Genomic DNA, 26790 nt, shown 5'->3' with positions numbered 1-26790 from the left:
AGTATTCTTTTTACATTTAAGTGGACAGCAGAGTATAGAATTGTATATTTAATGTGATCTCAATGATACACTATATATAGGAAAGACTGGGAGGATATACACTAAAATGTAAATATTTGGGTGATGAGATTTCAAATTGATTGTTATTTTCTGAATGTGGTTGTATTATTCCAATTTTAAAATATTTTCACAAAAGTAGCTGTTTCTTTTGCTTGATTATAGAAATACTGAGTAGGGCTTTAGAAAGCAAATCTCAAAGTGCACTTTAGTGGACCCTCCTTAGGGTAGCTGTTCCATTTACAATGTTCACCAGTCTCTGGGATCATGCTATCTCTACCATAAGAACCTTTCTCCTGGCCTTCTAATTGGTTCAGGAGTGAGGGCCTGACTCAGCTAAACCAATTAGTGTCTTTCCCCAAGATTTTTCTGAACTGTAGCAAGGAGACAGTTCCCCTGTGATGATAGAAGCTGTGAGTGAGGTCTGGGAGCTTGGGGGTGGGGACATAGAGTGTAGGGCGAGTGTCACATTTCCTGCTGATCTGTAATCACAGAAACACCCCAGATAATTTCTGGTTCCCATTGTCCTTGTGCCCAACTGCACCTTAGTCCTTCCTGCATCTTCATATTTCAATTCTTCCTTTGACTTTATACCTTCCACCCTTCCAACAAATTTCCTTCTTGTCTGAATAAGTTAGAGTTGGGTTTCTGACACTTGAAACCAACAAGTCTACACAATTACAAAAGTCTATTTCTAAGTACTCAAGAATAAAATTTGACACCGGTTGTGAAACAAATGAAATCAATATTCCTTGACACATAAAGTGGCTGGCTTTTGGTGTCTATCTCTGTGCAGGACAGAGGGAATTTAAAAGTAGAGACAAATCAGGATTATTGGCTCAGATCCTTAGATCATCTGTTTACTTAGGAGGCAGAACTTGTCTTGGCTTTATGTAGAAACAGGCAATAATGGAATTGTTCAAACCCTGATTATGACCATACAAATTACAAGTCTCTTCTCTCATCTACACATGTGATGTTTGGGATAATACATTTACAACTTAATGAAAGAGAAATACATTTTCCAACTCAATGAGTTGGAAAATAATCTCTGCAATTGTTTGGCAATCTGAAAATATCTGACCTCTGCTAGAGAGAAAGATTTCAGCAAACTGGTGGCAATGGTCTATATGAATAATCACTTCACATGTGGTAGCCAATTCCATTTCAACAAGTGTTTAACTATAATGAAAGTTGTTAGAAATTCTAGGGCATGGCTCCATTATTCTAGGAAGATTTGACATAGTGAAATTTTAGAAACACCTTTTTAATTAAAATATAACTCATGCAAGTGAGAAACTCAAACTTCACATCCAACCGTGTTTGTATCCCTACTGAAAGTGTGGAAAATTATATTTTCTATTGGCGTTCGTGTGCTTTTATTGAGTCCAGAAGTGGCCTGACCAGGATAACGTGGGGAGCAGGCCACGTTGGAGGCAGTTCTGCCTTTGGGGACTGGTTAGAGTGGCATAGTCAGAGGGAAGGGTTTCAAGTCTCCATCCAGACTGACTGTAAGATAATCAGACTAACTTAAAAATTTTTTTAAAAATCAATATATGGTAACCTACATACTCTGATTCAAGTAAAAGCTTTGTTTACATTTCTTGGAAGTGGAGAGATGTTATCACAGTATTTTAGACCAAGACTTTGTCATTTGAGCTTTTATATATATTCCTGATGTCTTTAGATGGTTCTAGGTTTGGGATTTGATGTTCTAGTTATGAAGTCAGCACTTTCAGCTGGGCTTTCAAACTGGTGAGCATCTTGGCATTTATTTTATTATGGGTTTTGATATGAATTGCTAAATTTCTTTTCACAAATGTCCAATTTCATTCCTACAAGCAGACTGGGAGTGAGTATTTTACCATACTCTCTGATCTTCCTGGACAGTAACACACTTAAACATGTTTGTCACTAAGGATCAACAGTGGCATCACATTGCTTCAATTCAAATTTCTTTCATTATGAATGAGGATGAACATTTTTTTCATGTGTCTTAGTGTTTTGCAGACCTAGGCTCTTAGAACTAATATGTCCTTTGCATACTCCTCACTCTTTTTATTGTAAGGTCTTTACCTAGCAATTTGCATCTTTTACCTGCCATTTCTGCCAGAAATATTTTCCCCCATCTGTTAACTTTTTAATCGCAATTTCTTTTGTTTTGATTCGCAGAGACTCTGGATCCCTTTTCTTTGTGATTTCTCTCCTTATGCTTATGTTTACTGTCCTCTCACCCCAAACCAGGTTTTTCTATGATTCATGTCCATTTGCACAATATAACACAAATCCTGTCAACTCACTGGAGTGTGGAGGCATATTTAGGGTAACAAAGTAAAATCATTTTCATTTTGAATAGTATCTTTAATGCTCTATTTTTAATAAGAAGGCATAATAATAAGGGCATAATGGAAAGGCAAATGTCCATAGTGCCCCAAAATCCCAGAATGCTGGTGGGGTCCGCGTCTCTGTGCAGACAGGAAGCCAGTAGAGATTTGCCTCCCTGCGCCCCGTGCTTCTGAGTTTCAGGGTGGTGTTCTGGCCACAGTCAGGAAAATAGCCAGAGGCCTGGATTTGCGAACAGCAGCTTCACTGGGAGTTACAGATGAAACACAAATCTCTCCTATCTCTCCTATCTCGCCTGAGCGCCTGACCGTCACAGGGTGAGTGCTTGGAAATCCAGGGATGAAGTGAAGGGGGCTCTTCTTGGGAAGGGAGGCACCTGGAGAAGGGGAGGAAGCTGGGAAGCCTGGTTCCTGACATTTTTCCTTCTGCCGCTGCCTCTCCCTTCTCACTCTTACACTCTGCCAAACTTGGACACTAATTTACAAGGAACGGGGAACGGGAGCATTTTTAGATTTCTACTCAACCAAGTGTATGTTTTAATCCACCACATTGTTATTTTCTATTTCTTTGGAAGTATAATTTCCACTACAAGTGACAGGTAGAACATCGTGAAGATCAAACCAGGTAAAATATAGGTCTTATTGCATAGAATCTCCACATAAAAGGCTTGTGCCTGGAATTAGAGCTCCAAAAATGCCCCCAGTGAAGAGCCACCATTTCTATTATATTTAATCAAACTCTAAGACAGACAGCTCAGATGCTGCAAATGCTCCATAACTTGGGGGGAGGCCTGAAGTTATTGTGTGACAAGCATATCCAGTGAATGAAGAAAAAAATTATTTCCTATAATTTTAGAGCCATAATTTAGACAAAGGAGTGCTAAACAAGGAATCAGATGGTTCTAGAATCAATCGGGTCAGCTACTATGTGACCTCATGTGAATCTGTTTCTTCTTTGAGCCTCAGCTTCCTAATCCATATGCCTGTCTACAAGCAGGCTTGATGTAACATACATGAAAGCATTTTAAAACATGATATGGAACTATACAAATGTGCAGCATAGCATGTTCAACTGAAATAACATATCACCTCTGACTTCCAAACTGTCCAATCAAATACATTACCCCTTGCATTTTTAATTTAAGAATTCTAAAATATTTATTTTAAACTATTTTAATTCTGGCAAATCTCTATTTCAATGCCAGTATTACACATAAAACCCTCCTTGAGGATGAATATCAAGATTGGATATTGGTCAGGGTCAAGCTGGTTAATAGTAAAAAACATAATTATGGCAGCCTTTTACCATTAAATCACTTCAGTGAACGGGAGCCTCCGGATGTACAGGTTAATAATTATCAGCATGAGAATGGTGAATAATGACTGATTCTTTTTTTTTTTTTTTTTTTTTTTTTTTTTGGCTACATGATTGACTAGTTTGTTCAAGGCTAGTGAGCTTGAGGCCAAAGATTTCTTTTTAGGTCATTTAGTTTTGCTGTGTCCTCTACCCTAATTGACCGGAAGCAGTCTACGATGGGTGGGTTTCTAACTCATCATCTTTGCTAGAAAAACTAAACAGGGTGCCTTGCTGATGGCGCACTGGTCCCTGATGTCTGTACATGTTTACCAGGAAGGCAAAAATGATTAGCATAAAAGAAAAGGAATGGCTGGACCTGGAAAGAAAAGACTTGTTTTGAGAAAAAAATAAAAATAAAAAACTGTATATTTTGGGTGTAATAAATTAGAATGGGGTTTCCCAAACTTTTTAATATCATGGCACATCTAGAAAATGGTTAGAATTGCATAGCACTGTGGTGGTGACTTGAAGGGATTTGGGACCCAGTCCCAGCTGCTGGTGGTCCCCTGGGGAGCTGAGGGCTTCGATGCAGCACCCATTGGGAACTGTGCCTCTGAGGATGATGAAAGAGAGGAGGGGCCAGCAAGCACACTGGACTCAGCGCATCCACACATCCTGACCCGAACGCCTCTGCCCACCAAGTCAGCTCTCTCACCCCTTCGTCTCGATGACAGCACTTGCCTCTCGATCCAGGCTGGAAACACTCAGGTTAATGCTGTGCTTTCCCTTAGCTCCTTTTGGTCCATTCAACTCAACAAATATTCATTGAGCACCTTTGGGCAGCATACTATTTTCCTCCAATTAAAGTCAGCCATGGCATTCATGGTGCAAGCTTCAAGTTCTAGTTTCTGCCCTGCTTCTCCTCCAGTCTCATGGCCAGCACCCCGGCCCATCCGCCAGATGCACACAGCGACGACTGCCAGTGTTGGCTGTATTTCCTCACCCATTATTTCCTCTGAGGCAGAATCCATTCGGATGTTCCCCATCCCCTGCACACCACCCACTGGCCAAGCCCACCTAAGAGGTAATAAGGCAGGGAGCCCAATGATATCTGCTCACCTGCTAATTAATTTAGAAAAAGAAAAATCATTTCCTTATGTTCCTCTCTCATTCTGAAATGTTGAAAGGCACCTCATTGCCCTTAGAGTAAAATAAAAATTTCTTTCAAAATCCTTGGCAGTCAGGCTCAGTTTTATTTTGAATTTTTGAATATGCATCCTTGCTCAACCACTTACTAGGCTACCACTTTAACTGCATGGGGCCTTTATTTCCTATGATACAAACAGGGAGCAGTATCTTTATTGCAAATCTGTTGAAAGGGCAGAGTGATCTTTTTGCTTTCCATCTGCCTTGGTAGTTTCTGCAAATTCCACTGTTCCTGGAGTGGGACAAATCCCACGTGAAACCTCCTTGTTCAAGTCGTCACTGAGCTCTCACCTTCTCCATATTTAGCCCCCAGGCGTGCCAGTAAATTCTTGTATGTTAAAAAAAAATTGAACTGAAGGCTATCTGAATCTTTTTCTAGTTTGGGCTGCCCTGATAACAAGCAGCTCTTGACTTCTTCTGACCTCCTTGTTTGTTTCACGTACACTCACCTTTCCGCTCACCTTTGCGGCTGCCATGGCGATATTGCTTGATGGTCATCAAGCCATCACATGAGTCCCCTCTTGATTAGAGAGTCAGAATTTCAATCATGTCATAATTATACAACACACTCAGGAAAGATGAGCTGATACAGACCGATTGTAATAACCCTGTAGTAATTTAGAAATGATAACACAAAACTAAAGCAGGTTACACAACCTGGGAAAGACAATAATTTACTGATCAATTGACAGCCTGCATGTTTGTTTTAAGTACAAAAACCGTGGCTTCCTTTTGGGCCACACAACTCTAAAGCACTGAAGGAAAATAAGCAGGTATGGGAGGGAAATTAGGTTGGAAAGACCTGGGGATTTCTTGAGTAAATTGTTGTGGATACAGCTCCCCCTAGTGTACTGAACAACACAGGTACCCCAGTGTGCAAAAAGCTCATCTCCAATCATCAACCTTACCTGAGAGAGCTGAGGTCTCTACTGGGCCACTGTACACCTCCTACTGCACAACTAACTGCATGTCAGGAAAGAAAAGGAGCAGTCTTTTGTCCAATTTGATTGGAGCACCACTTGTCATGGAAATAGTGAATTAATTAGAAGTACCCAAATAATATTAAAAAGCGCAAAGATTTTTTTTTTTTTAAAAACGAGTTTCTAATTGTTCATGGGGTAGGGGAATGTGATTAGGGTGAATAAGCCAAACTGAAAGGTGATTCCTTGTGAGTTTTTACTAAAAATGTTATTAGCCCCATCTTGTATTTATCAAAATGTTAACCATCTGCAAATATATTTTTCTCAAGCAGGATACACGGTCCATTTGGAAGACTAAAAATGGAACCATGGCAGAAAGCAAGTAACGTTAAAGAAAAAAATGACTTATATTAGAGCAACGTTTCCCAAACGATAGTGTCCAGAACCCTCATTCTCCAGGATGTTGATGGACCTTAACAAAGTTTTCATGGCAAATAGTTTTGAGAAATTTGCAGTTCAACAAAGATAAACTGATTTTTTAACTACACTTGTCCTTTAGGATTTTAGTATGATCTTAAATTACCATAGCACTATGTGACACTAGACTTTGAACTGCAGCATTTCCCAAATTTAACACAATCATTGTTTTCTCCTTGTCTGTCTCATACACCTGGTGTGTGAATTATCCTTTGGGAATATGCACTGGATTAGAATTTCATTCACTTCTTTTTTTAAAAAAAGATTTTGTTTATTTATTTTTAGAGAGAGGGGAAGGGAAGGAGAAAGAGAGGGAGAGAAACATCGATGTGTGAGAGAAACATCCATCAGTTGCCTCTCCCATACACCTCGACTGGGGATGAACTCACAAGCCAGGCATGGGTCCTAACTGGGAATCCAACCAGGGACCTTTTGCTTTGTGGGATGATGCCCAACCTACTGAGCCACACCGGTCAGGGAGAATTTCATTCACCTTCAATCAAAGATGGGGAACAAATAGAAAAGTGTGCCAAGGGAGGAAAGAAAATAGTAGATGTGTCACCAGAAGCAAATAGGTTGGCTGTAAGGAAGTCTGTGGTGAGTGTCATAACTCTCCTTCTCAGAAAAAAACATTACCAATGCCACATATTAAAGTCTGAAGCCACGGTAGTCCTCCAGTGGGGTCGGAACGATCAACCATGCTGAACACATCACTAGTCCACAAAATCATTGCCAGATTTCTCCCACAGCGTCACAGCGGTGATGGTACCTCTGAGAATGAGAAACAGGACTCCAAAAAGTAGAGTTTTTTGACTTTTATTAAGACTTTTCCTGTATATGACCTGTACTAAATTACATGGGTGTTTAGGCTCCTTGTCATTAACAGGATCCCAGATGCACAGGGAATGTTAAAGAAGACAGGGGAAGCCTGTACTTAGTAGAAGCCGGGAGAGAGAGATGAATTCTGTAACCCACAGCTAGATCAACTCCTCCCAGATGGAGTGATAAAGTGGAAATCCACAGGGTGCTTTTGTCTAGGATAAGGCATAGGATGATAATACTAACTCATGTGGAGCACAGTGTGCCTATTCCTGTCAGCTCAAGTCACATCTCAGGTGTGCCACTGGGGACAATACTTGCTGATGTGAGGGACTGGTGGCATCCACAGACCTGGATTTATGTGTAATTCTGTTCTCTCTTGCTGTGGACACAGCATTTTGTGGAAAAACAAATATTTTTCACCCCCAGAATTGTGGCTTAGTCTCTTAGCATAGGGGGGTAGAATGTGGGACAAGTTTCATCCCAGAAGCAGCCTGTGGTTCTCAATGAACGTCCTATTTTCTTTCTAATGTTTTCCAGCTGGGTTGACTTCAGACATGGGGAGGTCAAATGATTTACTCAAGCACCCAGTGAAACAGACCAGCTGGGACTTGAACTTGGGGACTTTGCTGGTGCGCGGTCAGCCTCTCCGCTTCCTGGTTTAGCCGCCTCTCTGTTTGTACCACACAGCCCGCAAGCTGTGTCTGGCGCAGGCCGCCTGCATGCAGGGCTGGAGTAAGAAGTGTGTTACAGGTCAAGTCTGAACGTTCTGGCAGTCCAGTGTAAGGCAGATTGCTCCATGCCTGCTCAAAGCATACAGTGTCTGGCGAAAGCCAGATTGAAGATAGCTACACTCACATGCCAAGATTCCAGAAGGAAAAACTTAGCTCACATTTTTCCCTTGCATGGTGATTTTTCTTCCCCTCCTTTTCCCCCTTCTCTTTTTTTCTCTTCTCTCTCTCTCTTTTTTTTAAAAGGGAATCCCCATGTTTACACGTTGAAATCCAAAATGCACAAGTGGTCAGTTCACGATTCTGTGACCCATGAACATCTGTGGGCCTGGGTGTTCCCTGGGAATCGGCGGCGCTCGGAGCTGTGAGTCAGGCCTGCCCAGGCAGGAAGGAATTCTCAAGCGAGGGAAATGACACAGCCGGCGAGCGAGGAGGCCCGCGAGCGCTCAGGGCCTGGCGATCCTCTAGCTCTGGTTTTCAGGGGCACGTCTGCACTCGACTTCACCTAGTTTTATGAGTGTCATATGACTTTAATTTTTGGGATGGGTCCACCTGAAAATCCTTACAGGAAGTAGGACATGAATCTTCATTTTGCCTTTAAGAAAAATAAAACTCTATAATCTGAGATGGGTAAACGTGGCCCGATCTGTTTATCCAGAAACAAGAACCTCTCTGTGTCCTTTCAGTAGAGAGAAAAAAAATCTAGAATAAAACATACTTATTTTGACATCTCTCTCTGAGGACTAATGGGTTGGAAACCAAGAGGGCCTCCCTCAGGGCAAGGGCGGCCCACAGCCACTGATCCTCGGAGCGCTGCCTGGGGAGGGGGCTTTAGTGTGGCAGGTGGTACTGGGTTTGGCTGAATGTGTCTCATCACTTCCGCTGCGGATTCTAGGACAGTTAGATGGACCCTGACTGTATGAGCATTTTCAAATTTTAATTTGGTAGATACTCCAAAGCTAATCGAACCCTCAGTGGAAAAAAGTCTGTGATGAACTTGCATCTCCTGAGCTGGATTCCCTGACCCGTAAACCAGGGAAAGGACTGGGTAACTGCGGGGCCCCTGATCTCTCTGAGCCTGTGATTTTAGGCTGGCTTCTCTCCTCATTAGAGTTTGGTTCCTCTGATCTACCATTTTTGCTGTAATCTGAGTCTTAGGGGCTGGACTGTGTCCCCACAAAGTTCGTATGTTGAAGTCTCAACCCCCAGTGCCTCAGAATGTGCCCTTCAGAAGGCAGGGCCTTTAGAGGTAATCAAGTTAAAGGAGCTCAGTAGAGTGGGCCTTCGTTCAACGTGACTGGTGTCCCTATAAAAAAAGAGGAAACTTGGACAGACAGGAACGTGCACAGAGGGTAGAGTTTGTGAAGACACAGGGAGAAGACAGCCACGGGCAGGCCAAGGAGAGAAGCCTCAGTGGCAATGAACCCTGTGGACACCGTGACCTCAAACTTCCAGCCCCCTGAACTGGGCAAAACACACTTGTGCTGTTCAAGCTGTTCGGTTTGGGGAACTGTGTTATGACAGCGCCAGCGGACTAATACGCTGGGTGACAGACACCACGATGACTTGTGTGTGAAAGAAGTTCCATGGGTTTTTCTTAACAGACTCCTAATCTTGGTTTCAGCTAAAACAGTCTTTTCTTTTGCAGGATATTCAAAATACTCTTTAAAAAATTGGTTTCTTTGTCATCAGATGTGAAGTAAGTGATTTTAGTAAAATGAATCCTCTTTATTTTCACTTGAAGGGAATTTCACAATTCTGATCCATGGAACTATTTTTCTGAATGGCTATAGATAATCATTTTGCCTTTTAAGAAATACAGCCATCATCTATAAAATTCATTTAAAACCAAGTAGCTCACTGGATAAATTTGCATGTCACAGGACATTTATAAAGGAGGTCAGTCCAAACAAGCAACTCCAGAGGGGGCATAGTCCAGGTTTTGGTTAGTTAGTACTTTTGCCTTTCAAGTTCACACCGAGTCAAGCATGATGTGACTGGATTACAGAACAACAAATTAAGTGATAAAGGAAGGTAACCTCATATCACTTTGCTGTTTGAGACTCTCAGATTTTTGCTTGAAATAAAGTATGTTATTATCCAAATGGATTTTTCTTTCATTTCCTACCAAGATTCCTATTCTGTTCATTTACAAAGTAGTCACGTGCAGTTGGAATATAGTGTCTAGTGTTTAGAAAACACGGGGATTCCCCCTCTCTGTGTAAGTCCCTGTTGATCTGGCGATGAAATTTCCCAGGGACAGCATTTCTGGATCAAAACTGCTCCTGGGGGAGGTTAGGATTGTCCAGCTTTCGGGGCTCTACACATCTGAGAAAGGGACCCGCAGGTGCACGCCCTTGCCTTCCCGGTCGGTCATTGCCAACCTGCCACGTCGGTACCCACTATCAGAGGCTGGCAGTTCCAGTGAAGGGCCTGGCACCTACCCAACCAGTGGGCACAGCAATGACGTCAGCAGCTGTCTAGGGATTTACATACACAATTAAATGCATGAATGACTAGCTCAATGTCTTCAGCCTTTTTAGTGTCATCTAATTATAAAAATGAGAGTTTACAGGTTTTTAAAAGTATGTTTTTCTAAAAATGATACCTTAAGGGAAAAAGCTTGGCCAATCAAGGAGGCTGAGGAGCTGCAGGCACTTTTATTCTAGGTATCAACAGAATGGAAAAATTTTTCAGCTTATTTATATTCACTTATTTACATGGGTAATGAATAACTTAAGGAACACTTCATCTCAAACACAGATTGCTTTTATTTCAGCTCAGCTCATTTCAGTTGCACATATATTTTTCAATTTCCATCCATGTCAAACACCATTTTTTTCTTTCTTCTTAAAAAAAATTTACAAGCACTTTTACGGCACTCAAGGAAAGTAGGCTGAAGGTTCATAATAATAATTTTCCTTTTAAAAAACATCCATCAGACCAAAATAAAATCATTTTAATTAACTCCTTCCTGAGTAACTAAAACCTTGGAATGTGCTGAAAGGTTATAATAAATAAGGCAGTCAAAGATCAACCAGCTTAAAATGTATTTTTTAAATTAAACTATGTAAAATGTACAATATATTTCATGAAGTACAAACTGTGTTGGGCTCAGGGCCAAAGAAATGTTGTCATGTTTGCCAAATACACTGACGAAGTGCTTTGCCTTTATGGACCTCCAGGCTGTTTGTTAGCACAAAATAACATTAAGGCCCTGCAAGTAAATCAGTCAGCATCTTTTGTTGTGATGTCATAATGATCACTGCTGACAATAAATGGCCTTTGAAAACACAGGTAGAAGTGCTCATGTGAACTTGCACTAAGAGTTAAGATACATTTGTCAAATGACCAATTGTCCCGATGTTCTGATAAGAGCAGAGAACTCTTAGCCAACCCAACTGTATTTCCAGATAGTGAGATTGCACAGTGTGTAAACTAATTATCATTCTTTATATGCAATTTCATAGAAATGGCTCACAACATACCAGGTGGCAGTTCTTGATCTTGTTTTGAATATGATAACTATTCTTCAGGTTGCTTTTTAAAGTATGTCTAATGGTAGGGCCCTGGTCTTTCTAAACGGGACAAAGGATATGTCCTCTTCTTGTAGAATTGCTCACAATTCTAGATGTCCCTTAATCACTTCGCCGCCCCAGTTCTCTGAGGCAGAAAGGAGGCCCACAAGTGGCCAAATGCTGGACTTTGTGCCTCTGCGGTCTCAGCCTTCACTGGACTCCTGCGGGGCGGAGCCTTCTTAATACACCTCATGATAAAGTAGCTTTAGTGCACACTTGACAGGTTCCAAATGACTTGCTTTATATCTTGGCTACCGTCCAATTTTAGTGAACGCAGAAAAAACTCTAGAGAGACTTGTTGGTTTCTGAAAAGTAGAAAATGTGTAGCTTGTGTAAAGTTAAGAGTCTTATTTACTATTAAGTATTCCCAACTCACACTTGGCTCTTGAAAGCCTGGCTCTGGGGGAGGAAAACTGAAGAACACAAAATGTGTGGCACATATCCTGCCTGCCAATACCACCTGCGCCCAAGTACCAGATGGTTGTATATCATTCACCCAGGGGTATGTGTATTTTGCAGTGGGGGAGGGGGCATTTAAAGAGGAAGATATTTCTGAATCCAAAGAAATAGGTTTCTAATGATTGAATCCAGGCCTCAAGGATAGATGGCAGCTGATGGGTGTAGGATGGGGAGAAGATATTTTGGAGAAATGACACTGCCAGACATACACTCAGAGCAATTTGGGGGCAGACACCTTCTCATAAAGCGGTCCGAGCAGTCTCTTACCCAGAAGCTCTTGCTTCTTCTCTTCTTGATATCCTAGTAGGGGTTCTCAGGAGTGAGCTGCTCCCGTAAGAAATGAGAACAGTTTTCCTGCTGCCTGACAGAACTCAGTGCCCCTTTTTACCAACCATAGGCACCTCTGAAGGGAGAAGGAGGTAAAGGGTACCAGGTACTGTGGGACCCCACTGGCTATGGATGTGCCTGATAGGTTATGCATTGCCTCGTTGGACTTAGCACATCTACTACAGGTTAAATGTCAGAGCTAAATTGGTTCCTGGGTATCCAGTTAAAACAATGCTAGGAGAGAAATACTTCATATTGGGTGCAAAGGACAGGAGCATACCATTTTCCTAGGTCACATGACCTCGAGAGTGGATCAGTTTTGCCTATACTCTTCGTCCTGCAGTAAATCAATTCTTTTTCCTGCCATGCTACTTTGAAATTGGTCAGAATGGTGCTGGGACAAGGAGTATCTCAGCAGAGCTTGCCATGTATTTTGACCTTGAAAGGTACTCAGGGCTCTGGGCTGGTTGGGACCGTGACTGTGGCACAAGCTGACTTGCTCCTTCAGAGATAACAAACATGCTGCTCTTGGCAAAAGTGTCCCTTGGGACGGACCGGAGGCAGGGTTCTACCTGGATGGGTAGGGACCACTAATCCAGGGACGTCCTCTCTTTTGATGTCTTTATATGTCTTACCTTCTCCTCTTAGATCCTTTTGGAATGGGTTCCCTGGTCTCTGAAGTGGTTTTCTATTTTTACCAAAATATACAAGTCTAGATGTTTCCTACCACTGAGGTAATATTTTTTACAAGTCATTTTTACAAATGATAAGTTATTGGGCAATGGACTATATTCCCCCTCCCCCTTTCTCTCATTATATTAGGGAGGGGGAAGCTATTTTATGATGAGATGCCTTGTGACGGAGTCATCTTAGTGTACCTGGGAAGGACCCAAGGAGCCAGGAAAAACACAAAATAAAGTTAAACAAATAAAACCCGCAAAACCGGGCATCTCCCAATGACCCCAACCTGTGGGAATGTCTTGTTCTTTTTAATGCAGCCGAGCATTAATTTAGTCCCTTCAGGATTTTTCTTCCCCAAACAAAAAAACAAAAACACCTTTCTCGAAAAAGGGAGAAAAAGCCATTGGAAGCAACACAGGGCTGGCACCATCACCTCTTATAAATATCTTCAAGCCACTTCTCGTCATCCTGTTCCTCATCACCAATGGGCTCCTCGGTCTCCAGGGGAGTTGGAATGAAGAACTGGGGTCTCAGAGGGGGCTGGCTGACATGCGACTTCAGTCCGAACTTGCGCTTCAGCAGGTGGAACTGCTCTTTGACGTAGTGGTAGAACTCGTACTCGTACCTCATTCGCTGGTAGAGAATCTGCACGGCCTCTGGGGAGGGGACAGTTTTCCTCACGGTCACAGTCATGTTTCCAAGTTTCCTATGCTCTGGAAAAGAACCAGGTTGCACATCATGTTTTAGCTTAGAAGGATTAAGGGCGAGGCTGTGTATGACCCGCATAATACTAGCAGCTCCTAAAGGAAGAAAATGAACAGTCAAGGAATGGAAGGGGAAACACGTTCCCAACATGATTTGGAAAGGCTTCACCACATTCTAGGTGTGAATATCATCACTATTAGTTGACTAAACTTAAACAATTTAACATCCTTTTCATGGGGCATGGGCTATGCAATTTGGCCACAATTCAGTTATTAACTCTAAGATATTTTTTGAACAGCAAAATCTACCCATTTTTCATCTTTTACTTCTTGTTGTACATGTAAAGGGCTTTGCTCTCAGAAGGAAACATGGAAAAAGCCATCTCACCACTTTCTAGCCATCTTTTTTTTTTAAATTCTAAAATATTGACATCTATTAATGATAGTTTAACTTGATGCAAAATCCATTTGTACTTTACAACTCCAGCAAGGCATTTGTCAAGAAAAATAAAGGAAGGACTGTTAGATTCCTTAAACACAATTTTAACTGCTGTGCATTTTAAATGGTTATTTTTTTAATTGTGGTAAAATATATAACTAAAATCTGTTTAATTTTATATTAATGCTTAATAACATATATGTGATATCCAACACATATATTTAGATTGTATTATATATTTATATACCATTTTAAAGTATACATATTGGTGGCATTAATTATACTCATAATGCTGGGCTACTGTCCCCACTATTGCCACAATTCTTTCATCAATCCGCACAGAAACTCTGTACCCATTAAATGTGAACTCCCTATATCCCTCCTCTAGCTACTCCTCATTCTGTTTATGAATTTGCCTTTTTCTAGGTACCTCATGTAAGTGGACTCATACAGTATTTGGCCTTTTGTATATGACTTTTTTTCTCCTAACATAATGTTTCCAAGATTCATTCACATTATTGCATGCATCAGTATTCCATTCCTTTTTATGGCTGACCAATATTCCATTGCATGGATATATCAAAATTTGTTTATCCATCCATCCATTGGTGGACACTTGGGCTTCTTCTACCTTTTGGTTATTGTGAAGAGTTCTGTTACAATCATCTGTGTGTGAGCATTTGTTTAAGTCAGTGGTAGAAACCAACACAATCATCATGATTTAGGGAGTTTTTCAATTCCAGGAAAGCTTTTCTTGGGTGCTTATTTAGCTTGAGCGTGTAATTACGTGACCTGAGATTACAGAATTTGGGAAAGTTCAGCCTCTTGCAATGACCAGCATCTGAACTCAGTAGTGTTCTCCCTCAAGTGATTTCTGGTGATCCCACTTGGATCCCCTTACACTGACTTAGGTTACCCAAATTTCACAAGGTAATGAGAGACATCTAATTAGATTTGTATTTGATATCCCAAGTGACCTTTCCAACCCCATTTTAATTACACATCACCTCACTCTCTTGGTGAAGTGTTTTGGCTACTTGGTAGTACTAGTCAGAACAACCAGCAAGAGACTGAGTCCTGTGTTTGCTAGAAAACTCTAGAGGTTAGAACAGGTTTTTAGGGTAAGAGTAAGGGGAAACTTTTCATTTGTGGCAATAAGACAAAGTTTTGAAAGATTGTCCTTTTTTAGACAGCAACGATAGCCAAGAGTATTTCAGTTACCCCAGTCCTCCTTCCTCTTTCTAGCCTCCTCCCTAAATTCCCTGTGTGAACCTGAGGGACAGTGACAGCTAGTTCAGAGGATTCTCATGAAAGCTAATTTTTCACTAAGCTCTAGCTTTGCACCAATATTCAGTTCTTGCTTCAATCATTTATCTCCTTTTTCTCTCTGTCTTGCTCTTAGCCTGCCGTCTCTTTTCTTCCTTGTCAACCTCTCCTCAACTGGCCCCTTTCCACCAAAATTCAAATGTGCTCAAGTCTCTCCTTTCTTAAATAAAATTCTTGTCTCTGGGTCCCCTTTCACATTTTATCTTTTTCTCCTTTCCATCACAGCTGAACTTCTTAAGGAGTTGCATGGATTTGTTTTCATGAAATTTCAACTTCTACACATGACTGAACACATCAAAACCTGGTTTGTGTTCCCTCAATACGCCATTCAGATGACTCTTACTTCCTTGCTGATAGTTCAGTGGGTATTTCTCATGCTTTCCATTGCTTCTTAGCTTGACCTCACAACACTGCCGGCCATATGCTCCATTTTGAAACCCTCTCTTCTGTGGTGTCTGTAACAGCATTTCCCTGGTTGTTCTGATCTCCTTCTGATCACCTCCGGCCCAACCTCCTCTTTTCCACACCCAACCCTCTGTTCCCACCTGCCCTCCAAACATCCGTACTTCCCAGGATTCTGGTCTAGCCTTCCGCCCTTCTCCCTTCCTTATTCTCTGGGTGGTAGCATCCAACCCTCTACCTTTCAGGTTTCATGCCACTGTGGACACAAAACCAAAAGTTTAAATGAAATAATTATAGCGTTTTGATTCTTGTGTTTTTCACAGAGATGGCAAATTTGATAGGAAGTTTAATGGCCTTGCCAGAGGGTTACGACATGATCAGAAATCGGAGTGTTCTTTTGTGACAGAAAGAGCAGAAGTTCAGATTCAACCAACATTGATGGTGAATACCTATTACAAGTTTGGATTGTGCCTATCTGAGTGTTATTTTATTTAATATTCCCAACAACCCTGGGAGGGTCATGACCTCTTCTTTTGGAGATGGGAAGATAAAAGCTCTGGGAGATTAAATGACTTATCCAAGGTCACACATCTAGTAAGGAAGCAACGGAGCTGGAATTTGAGCCCCAGATTTGCATTTGTGCTGAGGTTTCTGCTCACTAAGTATGGGGTCATAACCAGTGACGCTTTTGTGAGCCTGTAGAAAACTATCAGCTTCATATGGAAAGACTAGAGGGCAGTGTGCCTTGTAGTGTTAGGAGGGAACTGTTAAAATCAAATTCAAAGACATACGGTCATGTGTCTTGCTGTACACTAATCAGTGCTATGGAAAAGTCATTCCATTGCTAAGTACTTCTGTAAAACGCCAGACTTTCCCTCCAAACAAAACAAAACGACGTGAACTGCGGAATCGGTCTCTCTCCAGATTGCTATAATAGCAGTTCTAGAGGAAGTTGTTAGGGGTTTTCTGGGAGACTGTTGTTATTTCAGCCACAAAACAATCATTCTTTAAAGATCTATACTTGATATTAGCATCCTTTAGGAAGGGAAGTAGCCCTTGGTAGGTGAATGTATACTTTAGAATTTAACTATTGACAAGTGAAGACCTCACCCCATGAACCTCTTTTGAAATTGGCAGGAACTGAGAGATGAGTTCAAGGGGCTCGTGCCTCTTGTGTCCACTGGTGAAGAGTTCAAAAGGAAGAGACAAAACCAGAGCTCCTTCCATTAAGGAAGGGATGGCAAACATGCAGCCTGAGATCTGACGGGCAGGCTGTGTGATTTGGCCTGTGCGATATTTTTTTAGAAATGGACTTCGTTGTTTAAGACTTGGTCTATTTCACATGGAAGTCTGGACTTCTGGCTTCTCTCAAAGTGAGGCAATATTCTTCTGGAGCTCAGTATGGCTGTCCCCCTGAGAGAGGTCGGTTCTCTCCATTTTATTTCAGACACTAAATGCCAGATCATTCTTTTATGTTACTTGCCAGGCTGCTTATGTGAATGTGAGTGTTATGCTTGTGCTTGGAAGGTTTTGAAATTCTGGGTTTCATAAACCAGGAAGCAAGTGCTTTGTGTAAAAATTAAGGCTCCAATTAGACCTCGCTTGTGTGTCCAATGTCATTTTTCTTTTCTTTCTTTTGCATGTATTTATTGAATAATTTTTTGGTGTAGACATAGGAGTTATAAGCAGTGAATGGGACATCAGCTTCATCATCACAGGCATTTTTGAAGACTCTGAGAGAGCTAATATGAGTTTAATCCTTATTGTAACAATTTTACAGATGTGATACTGAAATTTAGTAACTTCCCCAAGGTCACACAAACAGTCTGACCACTGAGCCAAGTCTCTTTACCCTCCATGTTGCTTGTGGTTGGGTAGGGCTAACGGCATAAGGGGAGAATCTCACTTCACAACCCTGTCACCATGGAGTGGATGGGGCATTTCACTCTGGGTGTTTTGATAGCATCAACATTTCCTCTCCATTGTCAGAAATCCCTCGCGCGGAGACCAAATCTCAAGGGCTTGTCTTAAATACTCTGCATGGCATTGGGTCTTTTATAACTACATTTAACTATTTGATTATTTGGATTTGTGGTGTGCGTATGCCTGAGAGGACAGGGCAGGTTTGTGTATTTTAACCAAAAGACAGAAAACTTTTAGGAGGCCTCTGGGGCACTATCAGACTTCTGAAATTTTTTCTTAACATCCCTGCCAGTATCTTCTAGCTGTTCTCTTAATGAAGCTCGTTATGCTAAGAGTGCTCAGGATAGGGCTAAAACCCGATTCCTCTTTGTACTTCCACAGCTCACCACCTGGGGAAACACAGCACCCTCTGGACGTGCTGGTTGAGTGAATGAAAGACACCAACAGAAGGGAAAGAGCGTTGTCAGACCCAAAGAAGGCTTGTCTGTGTCTGTGCGGTGCTGACATAGCCAAGTGGGGACAAAGGCAATATCAGAGTGTGCTTAATAGAAACTTCCCAAGAGACCCATGAATGTGGGGTCTGCCCTGATGTCTGGGATTCTTCAGCTCCCCCTGGGGTCTGTACATTCCAGTGTTTAACTTTGTGGTTCAGTTGCCTTTTTGGGATGAGATTGTTGGACATGTCAGGTGTTCCTGCCCCTGTTCTTTAATTAATAAGCCCATTTTGGCAAAGAGAATCTGTGGTTTCAGGATGCTTTTAATTTGTTTCATTTTTCTTATTTACCATTAGGGATTAGACAAAGAATATTCTTAATTATTTTCATAATAATTGCAGAAGACTTCCTCAAAGCAGGCACATTGGTTTTGAACTGTGAAATGATCAGAAGGGAAAGCAAACAAACAAACAAAAACCAGCCTCTGATCTTTCTATTTGAATAGCAAAATAAAGATTGTGTTTCCATACAGACATGTCCAAAGTCAGCTGTAGAGTCAGGACTGTGTGGGTACAGACTCTTCGTGGCTTCTAGGCTGTGTCCTCTCCCTGAGGGACAGGGGCCTCACAGAGTCCCTGTGGCCCTGAATGGAGATCTTTTTCATACCTCTGACTCCCAACCTCCAACAACATAAAAATCTGTAATTAGTCACCCAATGATGGTAAAGAAAAAAACAGGTCAGTAGGGAGGCTAATGAGTTGAGTCAGTTTTCTGTATTATTAAAGTTTTATAGATAGTGGTTGGCAGAGCTCACTGCCCCGCCCCCCATGCATCAGAATTGCATCCCCTTCATTTGTATAGAGCTCCCTGGACTGATATGTTTTCACATCCCTTCCCCCACCTCCCATTATCACCCATAGTCTTCAATGCCACCCATTTACCTACAGTTACCAAGAGCCTGAGAGGTCACAAGACTGGTTCAAGGGTGCATGATTGTAAGTGACAGTCCTAAGACTAGAAAGTGGGCATTCTGATTCCCAGTCTAGCACCGTTTTGCTAGAAATTGAGTGGAAATCTATAATCGCCCACCTCTCCTTCCCCTGTGTGTATTCTGGCGTTAAGGGGATCGGTTGAGAAGAAGGGCTTGAGTGTTCTAAATCAAGGGGAATGCTTGGTAAGTCTGGGGGCATCTGGTGAAGAACTTGCAAGCTAGCAAAAATGTTTTCAGACTGAAAGGGACTGTGTCTTATTCATTTTTAGTTCCCTAGCACCCAGCTCCTGGCACATAACAACCCTCCATGAAGGTTTCTTGATTTGAAACCTGTATGTTAAATCCATCTACAAGACTGGATTAACCCAAAGGGCAATTTTTGGTGTTGTCTGTACATATTTTGTTTTTGCTAAATTCTTCCCATAGTTGAGGGTCCTTCCTGAACAACCTTTCCATTTCTAGGAATTAAATTTCTTTACGGTAGGCTGATACAGGAGTTTAGGATCATAGGTTGCTGTGGACAAGTAGTGGTATTTGCTTTTCTTACCGCTTTATTGGACAACACTGTATTATGGCAATGGGTCACTTACACATGTTTAGCAAAACTTAAGACATACTGTGATAAGGGATATTTGTCACAAACATAAATAGACACTGTGACCTTCTAGCTACAGAATTTATGTCATGTGTGTTATTTACTATAGCCACTAACTAAAGAAATCCAAACAAGGTTGGGGCAAAAAGGTATCTGTGTGACTTATTAATACTGTTCAATTACTTAGATTACTATCATTTTGGGTTTTTTTAAAGTACTATTCCTTCATTAGCAAAAGAAAATGTTTTACTAAGAAGTAACATATTCATTCGGGTCCCATGCATGTGACCCAAGTGCCAAGGGCTTTGCTGTGGATATTGCTTATTAAATTGTGGTCCTTCAGCCAGTCTCAAACACTCCCTGGTGGAAGAACCTAGGCCAGGACATTGGTAGCATCCTCAGGAAGCTGGTGTCTCAGGGAAAGGACTACAAATGAAGAGTTCTACGGTGCCCTTCGCTCAGCACCAAGCTCATCCATCTGCCCAGAATGCGCCTGCCAGTGGAAGGCATGCGGGCTCTGGTTCCCCATCGCTCCTCCTAAGGAACCCCAAGGAAACACTGGGAGCTTAACTTTTGAATGTGGCGACAAATATCATTTACCACTAAGCAGTCTGTACACAAGATTGAGCAGTGACAAGCATGATGTTCCCAACGTGGTCTCAAGCGGAGGCCATGAACGAAGTTTGCTTTACTGCCCAAGATCTGAACATTTTTGCAAAAGTGGTGGCTCTTTCTACCTCTGCAGCACTGACCGTATATTGGAACTGGTTTATACTTTTCAGAACTCTTAAAAGTCCCTTTAATGTAAATAAAAAGGAAATCACAGACGTGCCCCATGAAGTCCCCCTTCCCACCTCTCTTCATCTGTCCAACATGCATAATGGAAAAACGATGTAGCCCTGGCTCTGGGTCAAAGTAAACAATCTGGAAATACTGTGTAAACCCAGCTGCTGCACCAGAGGACAGAGGCCCCACTTTACGACCTTCGAGATGGTTAACCATATGCAAAATAACAAAACCTCAGCACCGGCTTGCAGTCAATGCTGATGCTGGGCTGGTTTTGGCATTCCATCCCTTGATCTAAGTGAATGCACACTCCACACCGACCAAAGCCCCCAGCCCCCAACAATCTGGGCTTGTTTGAACCTTGTCCAGCAGAGATTATGTGCAAGAAATGAATACAAGTTGAATAACAACCAGAAATGGAGCCAAATCTTACCAGTGGAAAAAAAAAACATCGTCAAAAGATAGGCATCAACTCTTCAGCTTCAGGGGTGCTGAGTGGCGACCAACCAAGGGGTCCTGCCTTTTTAAAAGCCACTCTGTCTAAAAACCTGTGGTTTACTAATCTCGGGTTAGGTTACATCCAGAAATTTCTCGCACACAAGGGAGGAGGCACCCTTTCTCAGGTGACAGGTGTGATCAAAGTCAAGGTCAGGTGGAGTGGGGCTGGGGCATGCGTGAATGTGCAGAAGGCAGAGTCAGCGCGCATCCCAGGGCCCTTCCTGCGGAGCTCCACGCCACGCCGGCTGCTCCCGAGGCCGTGTGAACACGATGCCTGTCACAGATAGAGTTCACTCACTTCCTCAATTACACAGGGAGGCCACACAGTTCAAACACATGCCGCTCCCTGGCAGCTGCTGCCACCGGAAATGAATGTGTGTCACTGTGGCTCCCAGCGACGTGCAGAGCTGAAAGGGCCAGCGTTTGGTTCGCCACTGGATGATCGATGGCATGTTAAGACCAGCTTCTTGGAGGTATGGCAATTAGGGGAGAAAAGAACAAAAAGCACTTCATGGCTGACTCGGTGCTTGGGGTTGGTAAAGCAAACAGAGGTATTTCCCCCCCTTTTTTTGCAATCTTCTTTTCAGATCTGGAAATATAAATAATTTAAAAATAAATCAAGCTCACTTTGAATTTCAAGAGAACCTTTTCTCTGTGTAGCCAAGTGAAAGTTACATGATTTACTTTTTTTTTTAATGCCTGAAAGTGTAGGCTCCTTTGATGCAAGAGAATGAAGCCTTTATAATGCTCCCAATTTGCTTTGATTTTTGGAAGCATAAACATGACATAAGGAACCAGGGAGAGAGTGACTGACCTGTGTGCGGTGGGTCAGGAGGGCCCATATAGGCCAAGGCACTGTCCCCTTTGGAAGGGAAGGCAGCAACCAGCCCTTCAAGGAGGCTTGCATTTTCCAGAAACCATGCACAGGAAGATCCTAACCTCATTAAATCTTGAGGTGAGGGCTCCCCCACCGGAGCGGCTCCAAGTTATTGCCCGGGCAATCCAACTCCACATTACTTACCCTCAGTGCCCGAATTGCTGGGGGTTGAGGGTGGCAATTAGATATTTTCTTGTCCCGCCTCCCCTGCCTCATTTATCAGCCTTGCACTGAGCACCAAGCATGGTTCCAGGGAGTAAGAGAGCTGCTAAGAGCTGCAAACACAGGCTTCCTCCTTCAAGGAGAAGCATGAAAAGTAAGGAGAGAAACAAACGCACGATCTCCCCAATTACCTCCCAGGCAATGCATCATCCGGGCTTCCCTGCAGCCCGGGTAGGGCTTCTCTCCTATGGGAGCACCAGAGGGCTGCAAGCCACAAAGGGGTGGGTGTCGAGGGCCACCTTCTGTGCCCTTCAGTGGGGCCGGGTGAACACCTCGCCAGACAAACTGTATGTGCAACAAATCGCCTGGGCAGCTGACGAGGCGGCGCTCCGGAACCTGCATTTTGAATCGGCTGATTCTCGCGCCGGAGCTGTCCAAACAGACTCGGGTCCTAACTTAGAATTCTACGCGAGAAAAATCAACCTCCCGTTACCGTTATTTACCAGCAGGGTGTGAGGAGGCGCCAGCGCTCACCCACGCTGTTCCCATGCTCCTGGGCTGGGAGTAATCAGCTCTCTGGGTTCGGCTCCATCCAGCTCCCCCGCTTCCCCCGCTGCCCTGGTTCCTGGTTGGAGGGCAATCTGCTCCCGTTTCTTTCCTCCCCAGCTTTGGCATCATGACCGAAATCATCAAAAAACGGACCTATTTCTTTGAAAGCATATACCACCTTAAATACACACGCACACTTTCCTTGACAGCATTTTGCCATCACAGTATGGGCTCGGGCACGAGAACGGCGATGCCAGAGGGTTCATTTGCACAGCAACCACTGAAGCAAACATTTCTGTTGGAAAAGAGCTACGTCTGGGAAAACAAACAAACAAACCTTATTGGAAGACTTTGGTGACATTTTAATAAAATGTATTTGTTCATTGGAAATACATTTTTTTAATTTAAAATCATTATTGGGAAATGTGTTTTTGTTACTTTCATACATTTGTTACTTTATTTGGAATTGTGTCCTGGAAGCCTTACCAAGAACTGAGGAGGACATCCTGATCAAATGCACTGATTTGCACACAGACAGTTTGGAGATCTGTCCAGTAGTTCTGTCCCAATTTCTTTGGCATCTGACAATCTCATAAGCTTTGCTATTACTTTATATGCAAGATTCTCCTTCTTCCTATTCCTCATAGCCTGCATGGTATTAGCTGGCCCAGCTGCTTGGCGCGCACGTGTCTCTCTCTCTCTCTCTCTCTCTCTCTCTCTCTCTCTCACACACACACACCCACACACACCCCCACACCCTCCTCTGACGGGGAAGAGGCCCTCTCCCGGAGCCACACCGCACTCTCTAAATCTAGTCCTGCCGATGTGAAGGCCAACTGCTGACACCCACAGTCACTCTGGGCACTTCACAGATGACGCGCCCACAGGACAGTTCTTTGTCTCATTTTTTTACTGCTGCTCTAATTATTTTTTCTCCTTGGTTTCAGGTCGATTGAGCTACCTATCTAGTTATGTACAGGGTCATCATAAAGCTCTTGGGCAGTTTACAAGCTTTTCGCTGTCAGTCTTAGTTCTTAGGACAGTAACTTAACAACTTAAAAGTTCATTTTTCTGGTTATGATGCATATAAATATGTACATACCATACAGACACACATATATAGATGGTAATTTTGGAGGGGGAAAGATTAAGAAGATAAAATGAGTTTAAGTCAAGCCACAGTTATTGCGGTAGTAATGTATTTCCTTCTAGTTTTTTCTTATTTATGTATGTGAATTATAAAAATAGATCTCTGCTATGCTGTTTCTTTAATTTTATATTCTATTAAAACTTAACTGATAGCAAGCATTTTCTTACAGCATTAACTATTCTAAGTCCTATTTTGCAATGTGTCTTAATGTGTTCCATTTGATGGATACCTGAAAGGTCATACAGCCAGTTTGCTACTGTTAGGTAATTGAGCTGTTTTTCAGTTTCTATGACTGTAGATAATGTGAGATAAACATCCTTGTTCATAAGTGATCATGTGTCTTTTTGCTTGTCTCCCTAAGATAAATGGCAACTTTAGATATTGAGTGGTGACTCTTTGCATAGCTGATAAGGCTTTCATTTCTGACAGCTTTACTATTTTCTTTTGTCAGAGGTCCTGAAATTTGTGTAATGCAATTTTCCTAAATTTTAAGACATTTTCTTTAATGCTACATGATGTCCACCTAACTTTAATCTAATTTACCAAATCTTTAACATGCGCAGGGCTTTTGAAGATCCTGTATCTACTATCTAAAGCCCTGCCCTTAATATGGGGCTATGGTTGCTTATCAAACTTAGTGCACAAAAAGTTTTATTAAGTTATACCATGTGATGACAATGACAGTGATTAAATAGTTCCTCATTCTTGAAGTCTATGAACGGGGTACTCAGACCACAGAACTCAGAACTGTCTACCACAGATCTTCGGTTTTTCTTTTTTCTTTTTTTTTTTTTGTAGTTCATTCTAGATACATTTTAAAAAAATTGGATATAGTCTATCTTATTGTTCCTGTTGTTTCAATATTATACTTATCACAATGATCAGCTTTGATGAGTGAACCAATGGTAAGTCCTAAGAACCAGAAACCTGGATGCTTTCTCTGGAATGTTAAACATGATTTTGATAAATCCTTGAAGGGCTTTGAATGAAGTAGCTGTTCATGGAGTCCAAACATGTAGATAAGTGAGATATTTAACCTCTTGCCCAGGCATTAAGAAGTTAAGTTATTAAGAGGTGCTACTCAAAATAACCATTCCCAAGTCAGGAAAGTGTGAAATGAAGTTCCAAGGATGCTGTCACTTCCACAGGGGGGATTTGTAATGTTACTTCAAAATTAAGATTTACTTTATCCGGCACCTACAGCACTCTGGCAGTACCAGGTCTGAGGAGGTTATAAATTAAGTCTCATCTCAGCCTCCTTCTCTCCCTGTTAGATAATTGTCAACTGCACACTCTATAAGACAGTGTATCTATCTAAGGGCACATCCAAATTGCTTTGTTTTAAGCAAAAACCCTAAGAGAATAATGAGATGAAGTTGCAACCTGTCCATTTATATGGAGGGTCCATTTGTTTCCTTAAAGAAAGTTTGAAATTGGTAGACTAATGCCAGTAGATGCCAGGACCATCAGGCACCCATGCTTGGGTGCCATGACTACTACTTTAGAGAACAGTGGTAAATATTTGATATGCACATTTAAATACTGTAAAAATGTTACAGAATCATTAAAGTTTACAAATGTAATCTGGGAAACCAAAAGTCAAAGTTTTTTTCATAATACATTTTTAAAGGTTTGGTTGAGGTATAAACTTGTGTTTGGTACTGGAACTTGCCAATGAAAGATCTTGGGGCAATAGAAGTTGCAAGTTTCCAAGAGAGGACATTTATATGATTAATTGCCTTTGGGCAGCAGTTGCTATTTAAAAATCATGGGAAGTTTTTTTTTTTTTTTTTTAATTAAGGTAGAATAGAAATAGAAATGGAGGACTGGTATTTTATTAAGATAGAATAAAAATTTAACCTCCTCTGATAAGAAAAATTAAACTCTTTTATTCTTTCGACATATGAAAGAAGTGGGGAAAGCATTGACATGTCAACAGCAGGGTATGTGGGAAGGCTTTTGGGGGTGATGTCTTGAGCTGAACATTCATGGCCAGTGGCTATGAGAAGATGCAGAAATGGGAGATGGAGGGAGAGGACAGAGGGCCAGGAAAAATTTTATGCCACGCAAGCCAGGAAGTGTGCAGTTGTGCACAAGCCTTCCTCTTAGATAAGATGGAGGTGAGGGGTTACTTAAAAAGAAAAGTCTCCTGATGCTAGGAAGACCATGCTGTTGGCTTAGAAGCAACGGAGAAAGAGGTGCTACCATTTAAAAACAATGTGCTCATAGTGTATCAAAGCATATCATTAGGTTGGATCAGGATTGGTTCATGTTAGAAACAGTTATAAAGATAGGTCAGGGAGGAGACAGGAGAAAAGGATAATTTGAAGGACATTCAAAACATTCTTTAAAAGTCTGTTCAAAGGATGGAAAAAAATCAAAGATATCTGAAGGCGAAAAGTCAACAAACAGGAGTTCTAATCCATTACATTTCAGTTTTATTGGGGCATGAAAAGAAGTTTCATGATGTTCTAAAAACAACAACTTAACGGCGTAAAATTGAATAAGTGGACTGGCATTCAGTCTATACTGTATTTTACATTTTTATTCTGATATAATAAGAGACTGGTTAGTGATGTCATAGAACTCTTCTTCAAATCATACACAGAAAAACTTTAAAAATTCCAAATTGCTCCTCCAATCTAGCAAAACCATACATAGACAGGCTGGTTGATTTATGACTTTCCAGTAACATTTACTCTCTAATGGCTTTCACCAAATGGTTTATTTACTTGGTCTGCGCTGAGGTAACCTCCTGGCCGGCCTGTCTGCAATCCTACAGCTCAGTCTAAGGAACCGAGTCCCTCACTAACTCATCTCTGGAGTTTCTGTGGGAACTGTGGGTTCTCACACAGAGAAATTAGGGGCCCTGGGTTGAGTTTTAAAATGCCTCCCCTCCCCCATCAGTTCTTTTGGAGAGAAGAGAAAACCACCAACAATTTCTGACCTACTCAATCACGTAAAGTGGCCAAGGTTCCAAGCCTTGGCGAAAGGCTGCTTATTTCAAGTCTTTGCTAGCTCTATGGTTCTGCTTCTCGTTTTTTCTGGTCTTCACTCCCA

General features: G+C 41.9%; 1 protein-coding gene across 2 annotated transcripts in view; it reads right to left on the bottom strand.

Annotated features, from left to right (window-relative positions):
- Positions 1-10613: 10613 nt before the first annotated feature.
- Positions 10614-26790, bottom strand: part of UST (uronyl 2-sulfotransferase) — a 261603-nt gene continuing 245426 nt past the window's right edge. Inside the window, exons 8-9 of one of the 2 annotated variants that reach the window (XM_054570089.1) lie at positions 13328-13607; positions 10614-11732 (exon numbers count right to left, since the gene is read on the bottom strand). In XM_054570089.1, the coding sequence (XP_054426064.1) occupies positions 11633-11732; positions 13328-13607 (380 nt within the window). In that variant the 3' untranslated portion in view covers positions 10614-11632. Of the gene's footprint in view, positions 13608-26790 lie in introns of both variants that reach the window. The other variant, XM_054570090.1, reaches the window with a different exon arrangement.

The sequence above is a fragment of the Pteronotus mesoamericanus genome, unplaced genomic scaffold, assembly GCF_021234165.1.
Source record: "Pteronotus mesoamericanus isolate MK-2021 breed Mesoamerican mustached bat unplaced genomic scaffold, CSHL_Meso_final contig_20, whole genome shotgun sequence".
Lineage (NCBI taxonomy): Eukaryota > Metazoa > Chordata > Mammalia > Chiroptera > Mormoopidae > Pteronotus > Pteronotus mesoamericanus.
This window is presented reverse-complemented; position numbering and strand designations above follow the sequence as displayed.